At 39.0% G+C, this 19,078-nt stretch overlaps 1 protein-coding gene across 1 annotated transcript in view; it reads right to left on the bottom strand.

Moving 5' to 3' along the window:
• LOC136876016 (kinesin-like protein KIF19) overlaps positions 1-19,078 on the bottom strand; it is a 379,867-nt gene that overhangs the window by 20,223 nt on the left and 340,566 nt on the right. Inside the window, exons 13-14 of the mRNA XM_068228307.1 lie at positions 13,333-13,433; positions 4,766-4,827 (exon numbers count right to left, since the gene is read on the bottom strand). Coding sequence (XP_068084408.1) covers positions 4,766-4,827; positions 13,333-13,433 — 163 coding nt within the window. The remainder of the gene's footprint in view (positions 1-4,765; positions 4,828-13,332; positions 13,434-19,078) is intronic.

Below are 19,078 nucleotides of genomic sequence, written 5' to 3'. Positions count from 1 at the left end.
TTGGTTTTTCTGATATCTCATTAAGGTTGAAATTGGTATTAAAGAATTGATCCAGGTGGATGAAACAATTCTCAAAGATACTGAGCAGAGAGCCATTTATTAACCATTTTTAAGATCTTGAGCAATATTCGTGAATTTATGGTACGAGTCCATCATATGATTTCCCATAGCTGAAAATCTATTATATTTACCTGAATTTATATGTTCTAAGTACCTCGTGTCAAAGTTGCTACCTGTTTGGTCGAGGTAGGTCGACAGACAGCTACTACATTTAAGCATACAAACACCTGATCTATAGAATTTATTATTAATTGAGTTTGTGTTGTGTAATCTGATGCATTATTATTGCCTCTTTTAAAAGATATTTTTACATCATGTTTTTGAAAATTGTAGAATCTGATGTATCTGTGGATTAATAAAAGTGATTGTCGCCATAAGACCTATTTGTGTCGGTGCGACGTAAAGCCCCTAGCAAAAAAAAATAAAAAATAAAACTGAAAGTGGAAATTAAGGTTTTGTTAGTTTCTTTTTTTAATGAGGGTGGTGGAAAGTCGATGTCTGACTTTCTTTATTATTCCTTCAATGAGATGTTGACTATACCCATTGGCCTTGGCTATGTTTCTGATGGTGTTTAATTCATGTACAAGATTTTTTGACATTGGGATATTGAATGCACGATGAACCATGCTGTAGTATGCAGCACGTTTGTGGACTTGTGAATGTAAAGAGTCTTGATGAATGGTGTTTATGGTTTGTGTAGGTTTTCTATAAATTTTGTAGCTAAGGGAATTGTGGTGTCTTGAGATAGTTGTCTAAAAATTGATTTCATATTCAGTTTATGATTCTAGAATGAACTTGATATATAGATCAAGTGTGTTTAAGTTTGAAAGGGTGGTGGTTGCGTCAAAGTCTCTCACTTCCGGGTGTGTGGATTGCATCTCAGTACAATGACCCCACCCTTGTACGATTTCCTGGCTGGCACTTCTCTCCTTTAAAACCATAAGTCTGTTCAGGCTCGGCATTAAAAAAACATTGGAGTTTCATCGGCATTGACAATATTGTTCTGTGTGTACTAATGGATTGTATGAGCTTTTTCGCCAACTGTCAGCATTACCAGTGTTCGCGGATTCTGCTTCTCTGCGCACTGCCTGCTACATGATATTGTGGAATTACAAGATATCTGTTGGCCTTGAATATGTTTCTGATGGTGTTTAATTGATGTACAAATCATTTTTTGACATTGGGGTGTTGAATGCATGATGAACCATGCTAACGCTGAATACAAAAGAATTACGATTTCACTCAAACTTAGCAAATATGAAGCACACTGTAGACACACCAAAGTGAGTGAAAGTGCACGTTTGGAAGGCGCATTCTATCATGACGTAGATAAATTTTGAATTTCAATTATTCTGCAAAATACTATTTTTTTTTACAACGTAAAGGCATTTTTGAATTAAAAGTCTGAATTTCAGTAATGGGACTGACATTGTTCTTTGAATTACGAATTATCTGTATTTCAAATTAAATAATTTAAATAACATGCAAAACCATACCTCATGTTTCTGGGAACGCGAGTTTCTTTGAATCAGGCAGGTTTTTGAATCAACTGATTTTGAATTATCGAGGTTCTACTGTACTTAACACCTAGGTACTTACAATGATCCCCAAAAGGAACTTTCACCCCATCAATGCAGTAATTAAAACTGAGAGGACTTTTCCTATTTGTGAAACTCACAACCTGACTTTTAACCCTGTTTATCATCATACCGCAATATTACAATGTGAGGCTGCATGTATCTATGGATTAATAAAAGTGAAAGTGGAAATTAAGATTTAGTTAATTTTTTCTTTTTTAGTGAGGGTGTTGGAAAGTCGATGTAATCTACTAAAAGTGCATCTTTGTAGCCTTGCCTAAATAAGCCTCTTTTCTTCTACAACCTATCTACTTAATTTTTAAATTTATTTACTGATGAACCAGCCCAATGCCTTAGGAGTAGTAAGCCTGCTTCTTACCTGGAGGCCCCAGGTTTAATACCTGGTCAGGTCAGAGACTTTTACCTGAATATGTGAGCTGGTTCGAGTTTCAACTTACCCCCTCCATCTTTCTCCAAATCCACACCTTTTTTGCTATTTGCTTTACACCGACACAGATAGGTCTTATGGAGACGATGGGATAGGAAAGGCCTAGGAATGGGAAGGAAGTGGCCCCAGCATTTGCCTGGTGTGAAAATGGGAAACCACGGAAAACCATCTTCAGGGCTGCTGACAGTGGGGTTCAAACCCACTATCTCCCGGATGCAAGCTCACAGCTACACACTCCTAACCACATGGCCAACTCACCCGGTAATGCACATTTGAAAAGCTTCTATCTTCCTTTCTGTTCCATACATTAACACACTCCAAACACAGCATTTTTCCAGTCTCTTTTTTAGATCTTTACTCAGCTGTCCACACATCAGCCTTTGTTTCTTGCAGAATGATTCCTTTGCTGTGGCAATTTTAGTGTTGAAAACATTTCTTAGCAGACAAAGTAGGGCTCTCTGTACTACAAAAAAAGGGTCCAGAAAGGTTTCAAATCGTGATTATTGGATACTTCTATCAAACTTAAAAAAAATTCAGAAATCACTTCTGGCCTAAATGCAGTTCTGGTAAAACAGCCTAAAATTGCTTGTTTCTTTACCATTGTTTTCTTTTTTATTAAAATCCAAGCCAAATTAACTTATTTACATAATGCTTTCTGTAATGTGTTCCTTGGTTCAATACCCACAGGTGTTTTTTGATTTTTGAAGAATGTCCACACCGAATGTAGTTATAAGGGCTTAAGTAAAACTTTGCATCGATTTACATTGGTGCTCGTAGTGGTAGATAAAGACAAACTGCTAATCTAATCGACTGGATAACGATGATTAAGAACAGGATTGTAATTTATATTCTCATACTTTATTATATTTTATTTACCTAAAGTTCGTAGCTCATATCCCTAGGATGTTTTCAATATTGAGTTGCTTGTCTAAAGGGCTAGAACTGTGGAGTTTGTCTCCTTTGAGCAGTACATATCTTTGGTAACATAGCTTCCCAGGTATTAAAACTATATGAGGACAATTTTGGAGCTATCTGACAGACAGCAGCTGTAGCCTAGAAAGACGCGATTTAAAGACCAAGAGAATTTGTTGTGCTGATCCTGCATTCTCATGATTTGCAGGCCTTCGTGCTGAACAGCAGTTGCTTGGAGGCCTAGGTCCATCAGGGCTGTGGCGTCTATTTCTTCATTGGTTGACGATCAATACGTCATAAAAGCCACAATGTTTTTATCTTAAAATTCTATATCTGAGCAATTTCTTATACAAGGTCCATTTTGTCAGTTTTATGTCTGTATCATTCCCACTCTCACCAGTTAATTACAACTCAGAGACTTGATAGTGCCAATTTATTTTAAAGCCAAGTTTACACAGGGACAATATGTAGGACAGGACTATACTGTTCAGTTGCACAGGACAAGAAAAGACAATGTTCATACTTCAGCAAAACAGATTCAAGGAAATTGAAGTACATGAATACATATTTTGTATGCAGAAGTATCTGATATGAATTAACCAAAAATAATAAAAGACTGTGGATATGGAAATGAATGACATGCTCTTTTCCATTAGGATAATCTATTTTATTATTAAAGGAATTAGAAGAAGGTCCTCAGTAATACAAAACATGTATGAGGATGTCAACAGAAAATTTTTAAAATTTTTGAACAATGGTATTTTTGACTTAGAGGCTACACGCTGTGTGCACCAGCCCCAGATCGCATAAGAACCCTGTATTCTTGTTTACTTCTATCAAGTATGTCGACCTGGGGCTTTGGATCCTCATTTTCATTCTTTTCAATCGAAATCTAATAGCCATGTCTTCTATTTTTTTCCAATCATGTTTTTGTGACATTGTTATTCCTATATTCTCCACTAATGAACTTGGAATTTAAGTCGTAATCCTAGTTTGGTGGCATTTTGACGAACACTTGTCTTTGTATACGGCCTGTATTTTCTTTTTGTTCTGTCCAAAGCACATTCATACGAGGAGAGGACAGTAAGAGCAATGGTGGGGAGTAAGACATTGTCCCGACAGATAGGAAGCGAGGCTAACTCACAAGACACTACCTTAGTCATTGTCCTGTCCTGGGATCATTCGTGCACACGAGGAAAATACTGTCTTGTCCTGTTGTATTGTCCAGTCTATTGTCCCTGTATAAACTCTGTTTATGGGATTACAACATTTTAGGTAATCAGCACTGAACTCCTTAGAAAAATCAGCCGTATAACTATACCCGTAATATAAAAGAAGTGTTTTGACAGGTAGTGCTGGAGGGAGGAGCATTGCACAGTGTTGCAGCATTCCTGCACTCCTTTCTCCTTCCCTTCGCTTCCAGATTGCTTGTTTCTTTGTTCAGACCGCTGTGTTCTGTAGTACATAACTCAGAAGTGCGAGGTCTGACAAGACCAAGCAACACAAGCCGGTCAGCAGGCTTAATTCCATGGTAATCGCAGTGGGCACATCCACGTTATCATGCCAACCGTACCTGCCACTCCCTTCTCCTCACCCAGGCAACAACCTCCCTCTACGAACTGTCAGAAGGCATCTTTCAGTATTATGATCATAGACTTGATAATTCTTAATAATGAAATATTTTAATTGTACATTTTGTTTTTAGGCATCATCTTATTTTGGAAAGTACAAGTTAATATAAAATATTACAAACAATAATAAAACTTACTGCTTGCTGATTGGTGGCAGTTTTTCCTTGATCCGTGAATAACTGCTGAATGGAACACCTTGCTAGATAAAGCAGAGCATACAATAAATATATTAGAAAACATTTCCATTTTGTATTCTAGTAGTTTAAAACTTTGAGTAATTCCCCATAAAAATGTAAGCCAACTCTAACAGCATTGTCATTAGTTTCAAAACAATATTTGCAATAATTGGATTATAAGGCATGATAAGAGCCCTACAGAACAGGGACTACTAGTGTATTTTAACGAAGGCTAAATAAGATATACACTGCCAGAAAAAAAAAAATTAGTACACCTGGAAAGACGATTTCGGTTTTGAACCCATGACGGTAGATGTCACCTGAGGGACAGTAGATATTGATAATAGTTTCAATGTCATCAACCAACAGATAGCGTAGTGACATTGCTGCCAGAGCACCATCTGTGTGTACCCTTTAATAAGGAATGTTTACAGCCATAAGGCTCAGTGTGAAGCAAACAGGCACCATACCACAGAGACGCACTCGTGCTTCCTACAGCCAACTTGAGCGAGTTTGACAAGAGTCAAATTATGGCCTTCCGAGCAGCAGGATGGTCCTTCTGGAGAATTGCCACATAAGTTGGACGTGCTGCATCAGTTGTGCAATGATGCTGGTTGCATTGATCATGTGATCATTCTCACACTCGTAGAGGAGGTTCTGGACGTCCACGCAGCACAGACGTCCGCTAAGATCATCATATTGTAAAGGCAGCAGTGGCAGATCGTACAGCTACCACAGCACAGATAGGGTTTGTGAGCCCAGAAGTGTCAACACGAACTGTTGCCAACCGGTTACTAGGAGTGGAACTGTGGGCACGCACACCTCAAGCCCATCTTCCACTCACGCCACAGCATCGACGTGCATGGCTCAACTGTTCCCGTCAGAGGATCACTTGAAAGATAGAATGGAGGGCCATGGTCTTCAACGATGAAAGACCATTCTGCCTGCATGCAAGTGATGGTCATTTGTGCATACGAAGTAGACCTGGTGAGCGCTGTCTCATAGAGTGCATTCATCCAAGACACACTGGACCCACCCCAGCCCTTTATGTTCTTGGGTCCGGTAAGCTACAACTCTCGTTCACCTTTGGTATTTGTGGAGGGAACACTGACCAGCGCTCTGTACGTTCAGAATGCCATTCTTGCAACAGGAAGGTGATGTGTTGTTCCAACAAGATAATGTTCGCCCACACAGTGCGCGTGAAACTCAACGTGCTCTGCAAGATGTGAAGCAACTTCCCCTGGCCAGCATGATCTCCGGACTTGTCTCCAATCAAGCACGTGTGGAATATGATGGGATGACAACTGACACGTGAGACTCGTCAACTCAAAACTCTTGCACAACTACGTGAACAGGTCAAACAGGCATGGAATAATGTATCCCAAGATAGTATTCGCCATCTGTATGATCGAATGAATGCCAGAATCAGTGCCTGCATTGCTGTCCATGGAGGATACACCACATACTAGTATGGGTGTTTCAGCATGGATCGACACCTGCTACCTCTGTACTGCTTGAGCTATTGATCTGTAAATATAATGATTTCATGTACTCCATATGCACTCTTTCAACAATAAATCTTGAGTGAATTGGAAAACTCTAAGAGGGTGTACTAATTTCTTTTCCTGGCATTGTAAATAATTCATTAATATTCCATTCTTCAGTTTTTGATCACATTAAAAGATGGAATAATTAAATTGTTGTCCAACTCGTTGGCTGAACGGTCAGTGTACTGGCCTTCGGTTCAGAAGGTCCCGGGTTCGATTCCCGGCCGGGTCGGGGATTTTAACCTTAATTGGTCGATTCCAATGGCCCGGGGGCTGGGCGTATGTGTTGTCTTCATCATCATTTTATCCTCATCACGACACGCAGGTCGCCTACAGGCGTCAAATAGAAAGACCTGCACCTGGCGAGCCGAACCCGTCCTGGGATATCCCGACACTAAAGCCATACGACATTGCATTTCATCAAATTGTTAAAGAATGTGTGTTGGTTTTGTCAATCTATATTCCATATCATTGCCCTCTGAAAGTACTTGGCTACAGTGTTTACAAGGGATGTCATCTTAACTATCAGTCAAGAGAATCTGGTGAGTACATGATATAAGCAATAAATGATTGTACTAGCATCTGTGAAAACAAAATTTTGAGAGAAAAATTTAATCTACACTTATAACTAGCTAACACTTCTAAGTAGACATAAGTAGTCCAAGTATCATTTTTACCATGGGCTTCCCATCAGTTATAAATATCTCTATTCAAAGAGTCAGCAACATCCTTGATGATATCTTTATGATGGTTCCCTACTGCTTCAAGAATGGGTCAATGGCAGTAATTATCAAAGGCTGTCCTTGATTTTGGCTGCATTGTAATCATAGCATATGATTCAGGTTAACAACTGTGGTATCATCAAACTGGGTGCATTTAGATGATGCTGAAAGTTCAGACATTTGTGTAATGTGACCTGTTGCACAGAACGGGATCTAAAGTCAGATTTTAATTTAAAAAAATATTTTTGTGGTTCTACAATTTCCATAAGATACTGAGTGTTTTAAATAGAGTTCATCCTTATAGGTGCAATACTTCAGAGGATATTAATTATTGACTGTTGATATTAAGAAAACTGTATTTTGAGTAAAACACAATTACAGTTTTCACCAATCTTATTACCAATTATACAAAGTTTTCATGACATTAAGTGGTGAAGTCTCAAACTGCTGCTTAACTTAGTTTGTTATGAAGACCCATAAGTAGTGCAGGAAGTCAAAACACAGAAATGCAATTTTTATACCCCAGACACATTTGTTCAGCTGTGCTATAAAATTTCCTCTGCCAACTTTCAATCCTTTTCCTCGCAACGGGTCACATATTAGGTCTAAATGATGATAAGACATGCCACAATGTTACAATTAAAGCATGAGGCTTTTTTTTGCCTTCATTTGCTGCTGGTCTGGAATGTGCTGTTGTATTTAGCTATTTAGCACACCTTTCGATTATAGTACATTCGCACTTTGCTGTTGAAGCAGATTTAATGCTCACATAAGAGGTTAATATAATTTGGTGTTGTTCTTATCAATCAATCAATCAATACTGATTTGCATTTAGGGCAGTCGCCCAGGTGGCAGATTCCCTATCTGTTGCTTTCCTAGCCTTTTCCGAAATGATTTCAAAGAAATTGGAAGTTTATTGAACATCTCCCTTGGTAAGTTATTCCAATCCCTAACTCCCCTTCCTATAAATGAATATTTGCCCCAGTTTGTCCTCTTGAATTCAAACTTTATCTTCATATTGTGATCTTTCCTACTTTTATAAACGCCATTCAAACTTATTCGTCTACTAATGTCATTCCACGCCATCTCTCCGCTGACAGCTCGGAACATACCACTTATGATTAGATGTTGATTCCCATAGGGAATCTGAAATATTTGTTCCGAATGAGTAAATTTATAATACCAATATAAATGGTCCGTTATTGGACATTATAAATTTTCCAGCTAACTCATTCCTGGCTGCCAGCGTTTCGCCCTCGTGTGCTAGGCTGTGCTCATCAGTTGGTACCTAGCACACCTACCAAGACGCTGGCTAGTGCATACCGGGGAGGCCACTGCGTAGGCTAATTGTAGCCACCGGCAGTGCCAATGCACTATGAGACACTTCGTCTCATTATCAAAAATTGATGCCTGCTTGGCCATCAGATGATTAGATGTTGATTCCCATAGGGAATCTGAAATATTTGTTCCGAATGAGTAAATTTATAATACCAATATAAATGGTCCGTTATTGGACATTATAAATTTTCCAGCTAACTCATTCCTGGCTGCCAGCGTTTCGCCCTCGTGTGCTAGGCTGGGCTCATCAGTTGGTACCTAGCACACCTACCAAGACGCTGGCTAGTGCATACCGGGGAGGCCACTGCGTAGGCTAATTGTAGCCACCGGCAGTGCCAATGCACTATGAGACACTTCGTCTCATTATCAAAAATTGATGCCTGCTTGGCCATCAGATGCATACCGGGGAGGCCACTGCGTAGGCTAATTGTAGCCACCGGCAGTGCCAATGCACTATGAGACACTCCCCGGTATGCACTAGCCAGCGTCTTGGTAGGTGTGCTAGGTACCAACTGATGAGCCCAGCCTAGCACACGAGGGCGAAACGCTGGCAGCCAGGAATGAGTTAGCTGGAAAATTTATAATGTCCAATAACGGACCATTTATATTGGTATTATAAATTTACTCATTCGGAACAAATATTTCAGATTCCCTATGGGAATCAACATCTAATCATCTGATGGCCAAGCAGGCATCAATTTTTGATAATGAGACGAAGTGTCTCATAGTGCATTGGCACTGCCGGTGGCTACAATTAGCCTACGCAGTGGCCTCCCCGGTATGCACTAGCCAGCGTCTTGGTAGGTGTGCTAGGTACCGACTGATGAGCCCAGCCTAGCACACGAGGGCGAAACGCTGGCAGCCAGGAATGAGTTAGCTGGAAAATTTATAATGTCCAATAACGGACCATTTATATTGGTATTATAAATTTACTCATTCGGAACAAATATTTCAGATTCCCTATGGGAATCAACATCTAATCATCTGATGGCCAAGCAGGCATCAATTTTTGATAATGAGACGAAGTGTCTCATAGTGCATTGGCACTGCCGGTGGCTACAATTAGCCTACGCAGTGGCCTCCCCGGTATGCACTAGCCAGCGTCTTGGTAGGTGTGCTAGGTACCAACTGATGAGCCCAGCCTAGCACACGAGGGCGAAACGCTGGCAGCCAGGAATGAGTTAGCTGGAAAATTTATAATGTCCAATAACGGACCATTTATATTGGTATTATAAATTTACTCATTCGGAACAAATATTTCAGATTCCCTATGGGAATCAACATCTAATCATCTGATGGCCAAGCAGGCATCAATTTTTGATAATGAGACGAAGTGTCTCATAGTGCATTGGCACTGCCGGTGGCTACAATTAGCCTACGCAGTGGCCTCCCCGGTATGCACTAGCCAGCGTCTTGGTAGGTGTGCTAGGTACCAACTGATGAGCCCAGCCTAGCACACGAGGGCGAAACGCTGGCAGCCAGGAATGAGTTAGCTGGAAAATTTATAATGTCCAATAACGGACCATTTATATTGGTATTATAAATTTACTCATTCGGAACAAATATTTCAGATTCCCTATGGGAATCAACATCTAATCATCTGATGGCCAAGCAGGCATCAATTTTTGATAATGAGACGAAGTGTCTCATAGTGCATTGGCACTGCCGGTGGCTACAATTAACCTACGCAGTGGCCTCCCCGGTATGCACTAGCCAGCGTCTTGGTAGGTGTGCTAGGTACCAACTGATGAGCCCAGCCTAGCACACGAGGGCGAAACGCTGGCAGCCAGGAATGAGTTAGCTGGAAAATTTATAATGTCCAATAACGGACCATTTATATTGGTATTATAAATTTACTCATTCGGAACAAATATTTCAGATTCACTATGGGAATCAACATCTAATCATCTGATGGCCAAGCAGGCATCAATTTTTGATAATGAGACGAAGTGTCTCATAGTGCATTGGCACTGCCGGTGGCTACAATTAGCCTACGCAGTGGCCTCCCCGGTATGCACTAGCCAGCGTCTTGGTAGGTGTGCTAGGTACCAACTGATGAGCCCAGCCTAGCACACGAGGGCGAAACGCTGGCAGCCAGGAATGAGTTAGCTGGAAAATTTATAATGTCCAATAACGGACCATTTATATTGGTATTACATACCACTTAGTCGAGCAGCTCTTCTTCTTTCTCTCAATTCTTCCCAACCCAAACATTGCAACATTTTTGTAACACTACTCTTTTGTCGGAAATCACCCAGAACAAATCGAGCTGCTTTTCTTTGGATTTTTTCCAGTTCTTGAATCAGGTAATCCTGGTGAGGGTCCCATACACTGGAACCATACTCTAGTTAGGGTCTTACCAGAGACTTATATGCCCTCTCCTTTACATCGTTACTACAACCCCTAAACACCCTCATAACCATGTGCAGAGATCTGTATCCTTTATTTACAATCCCATTTATGTGATTACCCCAGTGAAGATCTTTCCTTATATTATTTATTATATATTATTTATTATTATTATTATTATTATTATTATTATTATTATTATTATTATTATTATTATTATTATTAATTATATTATATTATATTATATTATATTATATTATATTATATTATATTATATTATATTATATTATATTATTATTATTATTATTATTATTATTATTATTATTATTTATTATATATTATTTCCTTATATTCCTTATATTATGGACGATGAGCATTGATGAACCTAATTTTTTGTAAATTTGTTTTATTTAACTGTTAACTTTTCATTTGTTCTTATTTACTTTTTGCTTTAACTGCTCCTAACAGGGGAATCTGTTCTGAGTTTGGACATATCACGAAAGTATAAGAGAAAGCCTGTCAGCCAATTATTCACAGCAAGCTCTACAGGAAACACTTGCTTCTATCAAGTGCTGTAATCTGTTATTTAGAAAACCTTCTCAGAAATACAGAATTTCTATATCAGCAATAGAAAATAACTGGAACAAAGTTCATTCAAAGAAATCAAGCAGCTTACCACTGTTTAATGTCACAGAAGAGCAGCATTTAGTTGAAAAGATTCTCCAAATATAACTTCAGCAAAGACTTGAAGATAAGAGAAAAACTCAATCTTGGACAGTTAACAGACAGTGGTGCCAACTTCCATTATTTTTGTAAATGACATAAATATGAATGATAAGGATAAGAAAAAAGTGCCTTTGTCAAGTTGGTGGATTTAACCAGTATTTGTTCAATGTTATATTTAATCTGAAGCTTAACTTTTACATTAAACAAATACTACTTACCTCCACCAGCTTGATCAAGGCATTTATTTTTAAAAATTCTTATCGTACTGATAGATTACTTGGAGATGTGGAAGTGCCTGTGCAAGAATTTTCTTCTTTTCAATGGATGAAGTAAAAAAAAACTGCTCCTGTGCTCCTCCATTTTGATCATTTGTTTTCTTGCACAAAGTGCACGAGGGGACAAGCAGATGACGTTAAGTTGCTTGACTAATATCAAGCTCTGAAAGTGTAGATGTTCAAAGTGGTAGATTTTTCTTCAGGGAAATGGATTCCCAGTGGAGTGATTTATTTCATCAATCTACAAATCAGGAATACTATTCAGAACTGCAGAAAATACATGAGTTCCAGTTTTTATTAGCTGGCTCATATTCAAGTTTGACATAGTTTTCAAGATGATGATGAATATTCAGTGGTCAAATGAAGAAATTGGAAGTAATTTAGCCACGGTCTATCAAAGGTACCGACCTTGCATTCGCCTGGAATTGAGAATGGGAAACTGTACAAAACCATTCCCAGGATGGCCGAGGTGGGATTCAAACCCATGCTCTTCTGAATGCAACACACTACTAATTCACTGATGGTGAATTCGGAAATGAAACTGGCGCTCCATCAGAAGAAACAATGACTCATGGAGAGGCAACAGTGCAGCTGGATAAACTGATGGCCTATTTAGAATCTTAGACTAAAACTACACCGGCAGAACTGTTGTTAGTAAAATGTCTTCATGACCGTGCTGTGCACAAACATTATACAAATTTAAAACAGAAAAAAAATGTACACATTATTTTAGTGCATAAAACAGAGTTGTAAGTGTAAGAAAAGTGTTCTTATATTTTTTTTGTACAACTGAAAAAAGGTATTACTGCACAACTTATGTTAATAAATAATATAACATGTACTGTATTTGTTTTTCAGATTATCCAGATTTTCAATAATCCAGATCAGTTCCGATCCCACTTAATCCGGATAAATGAGGTTCTTGTGTACTTTATGATCCCCTTAATACAATTTAGGAACTTGAAAACAGAATGTTTATCTATATCTTTCACAGATCAGAAGATATTTGAGTTGGACAACTGTATATCTAAATATGGAGAACTGATATAAGCTACAAATGCTTGTGACTAATGACAACAAATTTGTAGGAAAAACTTTAACTGCCTTTATGTTACACTCAAAAATTGACCTCTGAAATTACAGACTAGTTGGCTAGCATATGGTTATAAGTTACAAGCAGCTCACCTCTAATGGGGGTATGCCAGAATGAACACTGCACCACATGAATTTATGTATACATTGATGGATATTTTTCATAGAATACTGAGTGTATCTCTATGTATTTGCAAAAATTTCCATAGTTCCCTTATATTCATTTTGTGAGGGTGATATTTAAATTTACAGCACTCTCTTTCTTCACCTTTTCTGGTTCAACTCATTGATGTCCAAATCTGACTAATGGGTTAAGGATGAATTACTTGAAGGTAATTCTTTTAAAAACTCTTGTACAAGAACTGATCAAAGCATGAACTTTGTAAATTTTAAACCTCCTTTTACAGTTTTCTTGTTTCAATATTTTTATTTCCTTGTGTATATCGTGAAATGAAATTCATTAGATTTTTGTGGTATACCTGCAAGACAGGGCTGGCTTCATTATATGTAGCTGCATGTATCTCCCGCTGATATAGTCGGTAGAGTTCTTGCAGGTCTGGTGGTAACGATAGACAGCCTTCTGCAATCAAGTAAAGTAAAAAAGTACAATATGATAATTCTTCTGAAATATCCCAAACATGAAATATTACAGTATACTCTAATAACACTGAGCTAGGATTCAGTTTTGTGACTTGGCCTTGCTGCATGTTACAGTTATAAACTTCAAAGCCTGCCTGGTCCAACACAGAGGTTAGCCAGTTCGCGTCCCGTTGGTCGAAAAAATTTTCACCATCAGAACTTTGGCCGGCAGGGTAGGGGAGGTGGTGGTATACAATTTCTAATCACTAGATTGCGTGCCAAAAGCCTGGATTCAATTCCAAACCTCTCTGCAGTGCTCGTATGGAGTGAGGGCGTATGACGCTGTTGATGGCGATCCATCCCTCGGATGGAGACATTTAGCCTTGTGCAGATCCCTTGGTGCTATTTGACAGGAGTAGGCTATGTGCTGGCACCGGGTTTCACCCTCTCCCTTCCTGCTATCACATATCACGTCATTCATTTCATACCATTAACTCCTCTGATGAGGTTGATGTCAGGAAGGGCATCCAGTCATAAAATCCCACCATGACAGATTCATCTCATGTCATACCTGACCTCGTAGAGAAACGGGACAAGGGTTGGACAAACAAAGGGATAAACTTTGAAAGCACATAATGATAATAAATGAGACAAACTGCCTAGCTACTCTACATCTCAAGGAAATCCAATTCTTTTCCTCAGAACAAACCACAATCACTTCTTTTCTTTTTCTTCTCCTTTTTGGTTTGTGTTTCCTGTTTTGCTACTTTTGCAATGTCCCACTAACACATCAAAGATTTTCGGCGATGGAAGGATGGGAAAGGATTGGGAAGGTAGAGGTTGTAGCCTTAAATAACACATCCACACTTATATCTGAACATGGCTGGATTAGGATTCATGTGTGTAAAATACCATATCCAACCTTAGTCGGATTTGAATTTGCACGAACTTTCTATGTTCAAATGTTTGGTAGATGACACAGTAGATCAGTTTGCCGCTAGATGTGGGAAGATGAATGCTTTACTACAGCTTGGGGTAACTTACTGCAATATGGGATTTGTGCTAAATAAACACGCGCCAGTCCCAAGATCTCTGGAGTGTGTGGTTGGAATTTGAGTGGCGCTCAGTGATACAATGAATAGTCATGGCAAGTAAAGAATCATACTGGATCATCTTGTGAAGGTATGTACAAATTCTCAGGGTTTATAGTATAGGAGTGTGTTACATTTAGGTCAGGGTGGCATCTAAAATTGGCTGGGCTGCACGATTAAATACCCGCATAGGGAGCTGGGAGTGAATGTGTTAAGGTTGTTGCAACTACAAAGGCGCACACATGAAATGCTGTTGATTATGTACAGTTTTATTTACAAATTACACACACACACACACACACACACACACACACACACACACACACACACACACACACACACATCGTAACTGCCCTCTTGAACAAAACACTGCTATGAAGAAGAAGCAGAAGAAGACTGCAACACTTGCATGTTAACGAACTACCAACCCAACAAAGTTCACATACTTGACTAACGACTTCCACTACAAGTCTCACTAAACAACTCAACTCAACTCCCAACACTGCCTCTTTATATACAATGGCTGGCCAGGCTTCTAGAAGAACAAGACACAACATGTTTTCTCGTAATTTCAAGAGTCTCCAATAGCCTGTTTACAATGAAAGGAATTTTCTACACAATTCTATTGGCAAGATGTATTATTCTGGAATCTTACCCTGTGTTGCACAACAATACGCTGGATTTATACATCATATTTACAGGTAATAATAAATTATATACTATTCATTATGTCTTCTTACATTAAAAACACTCATATTAATATACATACAGCAAATGTATCATGACATAATGTCACAAATATTATGATCACGATTTATACCAAATAAAGTCCATACATAGCTATGTCAATAATAATAATAGATGTAAACAACTTTATAGCCACACTTCACAAAGTCATAAAAATAATAATAATAATAATAATAATAATAATAATAATCATCATCATCATCATCATCATCATCATCATCATCATCATCATCATCAAGCTTGATATTTCCATTATTTACCCATGGGTTAGAGAATTGTTTCCAAGTTATACTAGTCCATTACGCTTGCATCAAGGTATAGCCGTAGCATTTGCCCAGTGTGAAAAATGGGGAAACCACAAGAAACCATCTTCAGGGCTGACAACGGTGGGATTCGAACCCGCTTTCTCCTGAATGCAAGCCCACAGCTGCGTGCTCCTAACTTTACAGCTAATTTGCTTGGTGGCTAGTGTTTTATGATGCTTGTTGTTTAAAGGGGCCTAACATCGAAGGTCATCGGCCCTCTAGTGTTGTTCACATTAACTCAGACGCGGTTTTGACAAGAGGGGGTTAGCACAGGGCTAGGACTGGAAGGAGAGTATCCATAGCCTTAATTAAGGTAGAGCCATGGCATTTAATGTATCTGGTATGAAAATGGAACCATCTTTGGATGACATGGGTTTGCCACTCCATTTAATTGATCTCCTCAAGTCCTTGTATAAGGAAAATACAGCCACTGTGAAGATTCAAAACAAACAGTCTCAGCAGTTTCGTACAAGGGCTGGAGTTCGCCAGGGATGTATCCTGTCACCGTTACTTTTCAATATCTATGGTGAATATGCAATGAGAACTGCATTAGAAGGCTGGGACAAAGGGTTTTCCATTGGGGGATGCAAGATCAACAATCTGAGATTTGCTGATGACACCACCTTGATAGCATCATCTGAAGAGGAGTTGACAGAGCTGATCAAGAGAGTAGAGGAAGCAAGCCTAGAAATTGGATTACGCCTAAATCGACAGAAAACCAAAGTCATGATTGTTGATCGTAAGAACAACAACAGTCCACATATCAAACAGATTGGAGGGTGTGAAGTTGTACATCAGTATGTATACCTAGGCTCCTTACTATCCAATTGTGGTGGTTCCAAAGATGAAATAAAGCGCAGAATTGAAATAGCAAAGGTAGCAATGATCCGTCTGCGGAAGATCTGGAAAGATAACAATATAACCATTAAGACAAAAAAGAAGCTCGTTGAATCTCTAGTCTTCTCAGTCTTCTTGTATGGCGCAGAGACGTGGACCATCCTCAAACGTGATCGTGAACAGATAGAAAGCTTTGAAATGTGGTGCTGGAGGAAAATGTTAAGGATTCCTTGGACAGCTCATCGCACGAACACATCAATCCTGAACCAACTTCAGATAAAAGTTCGTCTATCGTGTAAGGTCTCTCAACGAATTGTACGCTACTTTGGACATATAATGCGCCGAGATGGTAGTGTACAAAAGCTGATTGTTGAGGGCAAAGTCCAGGGAACCAGACAACGAGGACGAATACCAACGCGATGGATTGACATGGTGAACGGCCCCCTACAGTGTTCTCTCAGAGTAACCACATTGAAAGCTCTAGATAGGGAAGAATGGCGGAGTATGGTTCATCGGCTAGAGAGCTGAATATTATGATAGTCACGACGCCTCAGTCATGAGGCAAAACGAAGAAGAATGAAAATGGGAAGTCATAAAAAATTATCTTCAGTGCTGCCAATGGTTGGGTTCAAACTCACCATCTCTCAGATGCAAGCTTACAGCTGCATGGCCCGGACCTCTTGGCCAGCTCACTCTATAACAATTCTAATAATGGTGAATCATCATCATCATTATATTCTAAAGGCTAAGCCTTGTCACCGCAGCCACAGATGTCTATCTTGAGCCAGTCTTTTCAACTCAGTGTAGGTCTTGCACTTCATCCTCAAAAGCAGGTTCTTGAAATAAGACACTCTGGGTCATCCTCTTCCTTGTTTTCCAGCAATTCTTCCTTCAATGATGTTACAAACGAACTCCTCATGCTGCAGAATATGACCAATAAATTTTATTTTCCGTTTTTCAATTTCAGTTAACAGATTCCATTCTTCTCCTCTCTCTAATGACTTCTGTATTGCTCTTTCTTTCAGTCCACTTTACCCTCTGCATTCTTCTCCAGATCCACATTTCAATTGCCTCTAGTTTTTCTTTTCTTGCATTCCTAATGTCCAGCTTTTGCAAGCATACAGAAGCATGCTCCATACAAAGGATTTTGCAAAAGCTCTCCGAGTTTGAGTATTTATATATTTGTTGGCCAGCAGATACTTTTTATCTTGGAAGCCTCGCTTTGCCATTGCTATTCTTTTCATGACTTCTGATATGCTCCGATCTCCACTTGTGATCAGCGTTCCTAGGTAGCAAAACTGTTTCACTTGTTCAATTTTATCAGGACCAATTTTAAAGTGTGTTATAGGTGTTAATGGTGAAAGGAGTGAATTAAATGCCACCATGGTGTTATTCATGAAGAGATAACCTTGTCACCATATGGCTCACTATGCACCATTATACAGGGTGGTCAGAAACAATGTGAACTGGGCAAAGAAGTGTTAGGTGGTTGGACATACTGATAAGTAATTTGAAAACAATAATTTGATAACTCACGCCGTTGTTATTTTATTACCTGCCGAAGTTAGCCAATCGGATCGCACCACGTGCAGGTTTAGCAGCACCGCCTCATGAAGCCCATTTGAATTCGCCCATGAAGTGATCTGATTGGCTAACTTCAGCAGCTGATAAAATAACAACGGCACGAGATATCGAATTATTGTTTTCAAATTATTCATTAATGTGCCCAACTCTCTAATGCCGGGCTGAGTGGCTCAGACGGTTGAGGCCTTCTGACCCCAACTTGGCAGGTTCGATCCTGGCTCAGTCCGGTAGTATTTGGAGGTGCTCAAATACGACAGCCTCACGTTGGTAGATTTACTGGTACGTTAAAGAACTCCTGCGGGACTAAATTCCAGTACCTCTCTGAAAACTGTACAAGTAGTTAGTGGGACGTAAAGCCAGTAACATTATTATTACTCTCCAACACTCATATACCAGGTTCACATTGTTTTCAACAACCCTATATACACAAAACATTTTGTTCCAACCATCTTGTACTGAACACATACCTCAAAACCTCTTGGCCTGAGGCCCTAGAGTACAGAATTTTCAAAGAAGGAATTAGAAATTGAAACAATGATTTTCAGGGTAGAGAACTACTGTTAAATAAGTTATAAATCAAAATGGCAACTTCTTTGATACATATTTGTTAATTAAATACTTTATTCTTACTTTCATATTAATTTTCTGAATATACATGTTTAGCAGTTATTTACAGTATATTGTTCTCGATTCACTTATCAAACATTTGTGAATACATACCTGTACAGTACTAAGTTCAGATCACACAACATCTGAAAAGTCAAAACATGTTTGCACCCTTCATTGGTGGTTTGAAATACGAGAAAACTAGAAACCACTCTATTTTTCAAAAATACTTTGGAATGTTTAAGCCCAGATTGCATTAATATTACTCAGATGCGTTGAAGTTTAAATTGAGCACCACGAAACGAATTAAGTAGATGTCTTTCAATACATTACAGTAGGGCAAATAGTGCAAACTCACACAACTTTTTCATTCTTCTCCGCGGGTGATATTGAAGTGTGTGACAAGATTCATCCTCAAAACATCAGGCGCGGAAGACCTCCGATTATCACTTAACACATTCTTATAAGAAGAGAAG

The sequence above is a fragment of the Anabrus simplex genome, chromosome 6 (assembly GCF_040414725.1).
Source record: "Anabrus simplex isolate iqAnaSimp1 chromosome 6, ASM4041472v1, whole genome shotgun sequence".
NCBI classification, from domain to species: Eukaryota; Metazoa; Arthropoda; class Insecta; order Orthoptera; family Tettigoniidae; genus Anabrus; species Anabrus simplex.
Note: the sequence above shows the minus strand (reverse complement) of the source record. Positions and strands in the feature narration are given on the sequence as shown.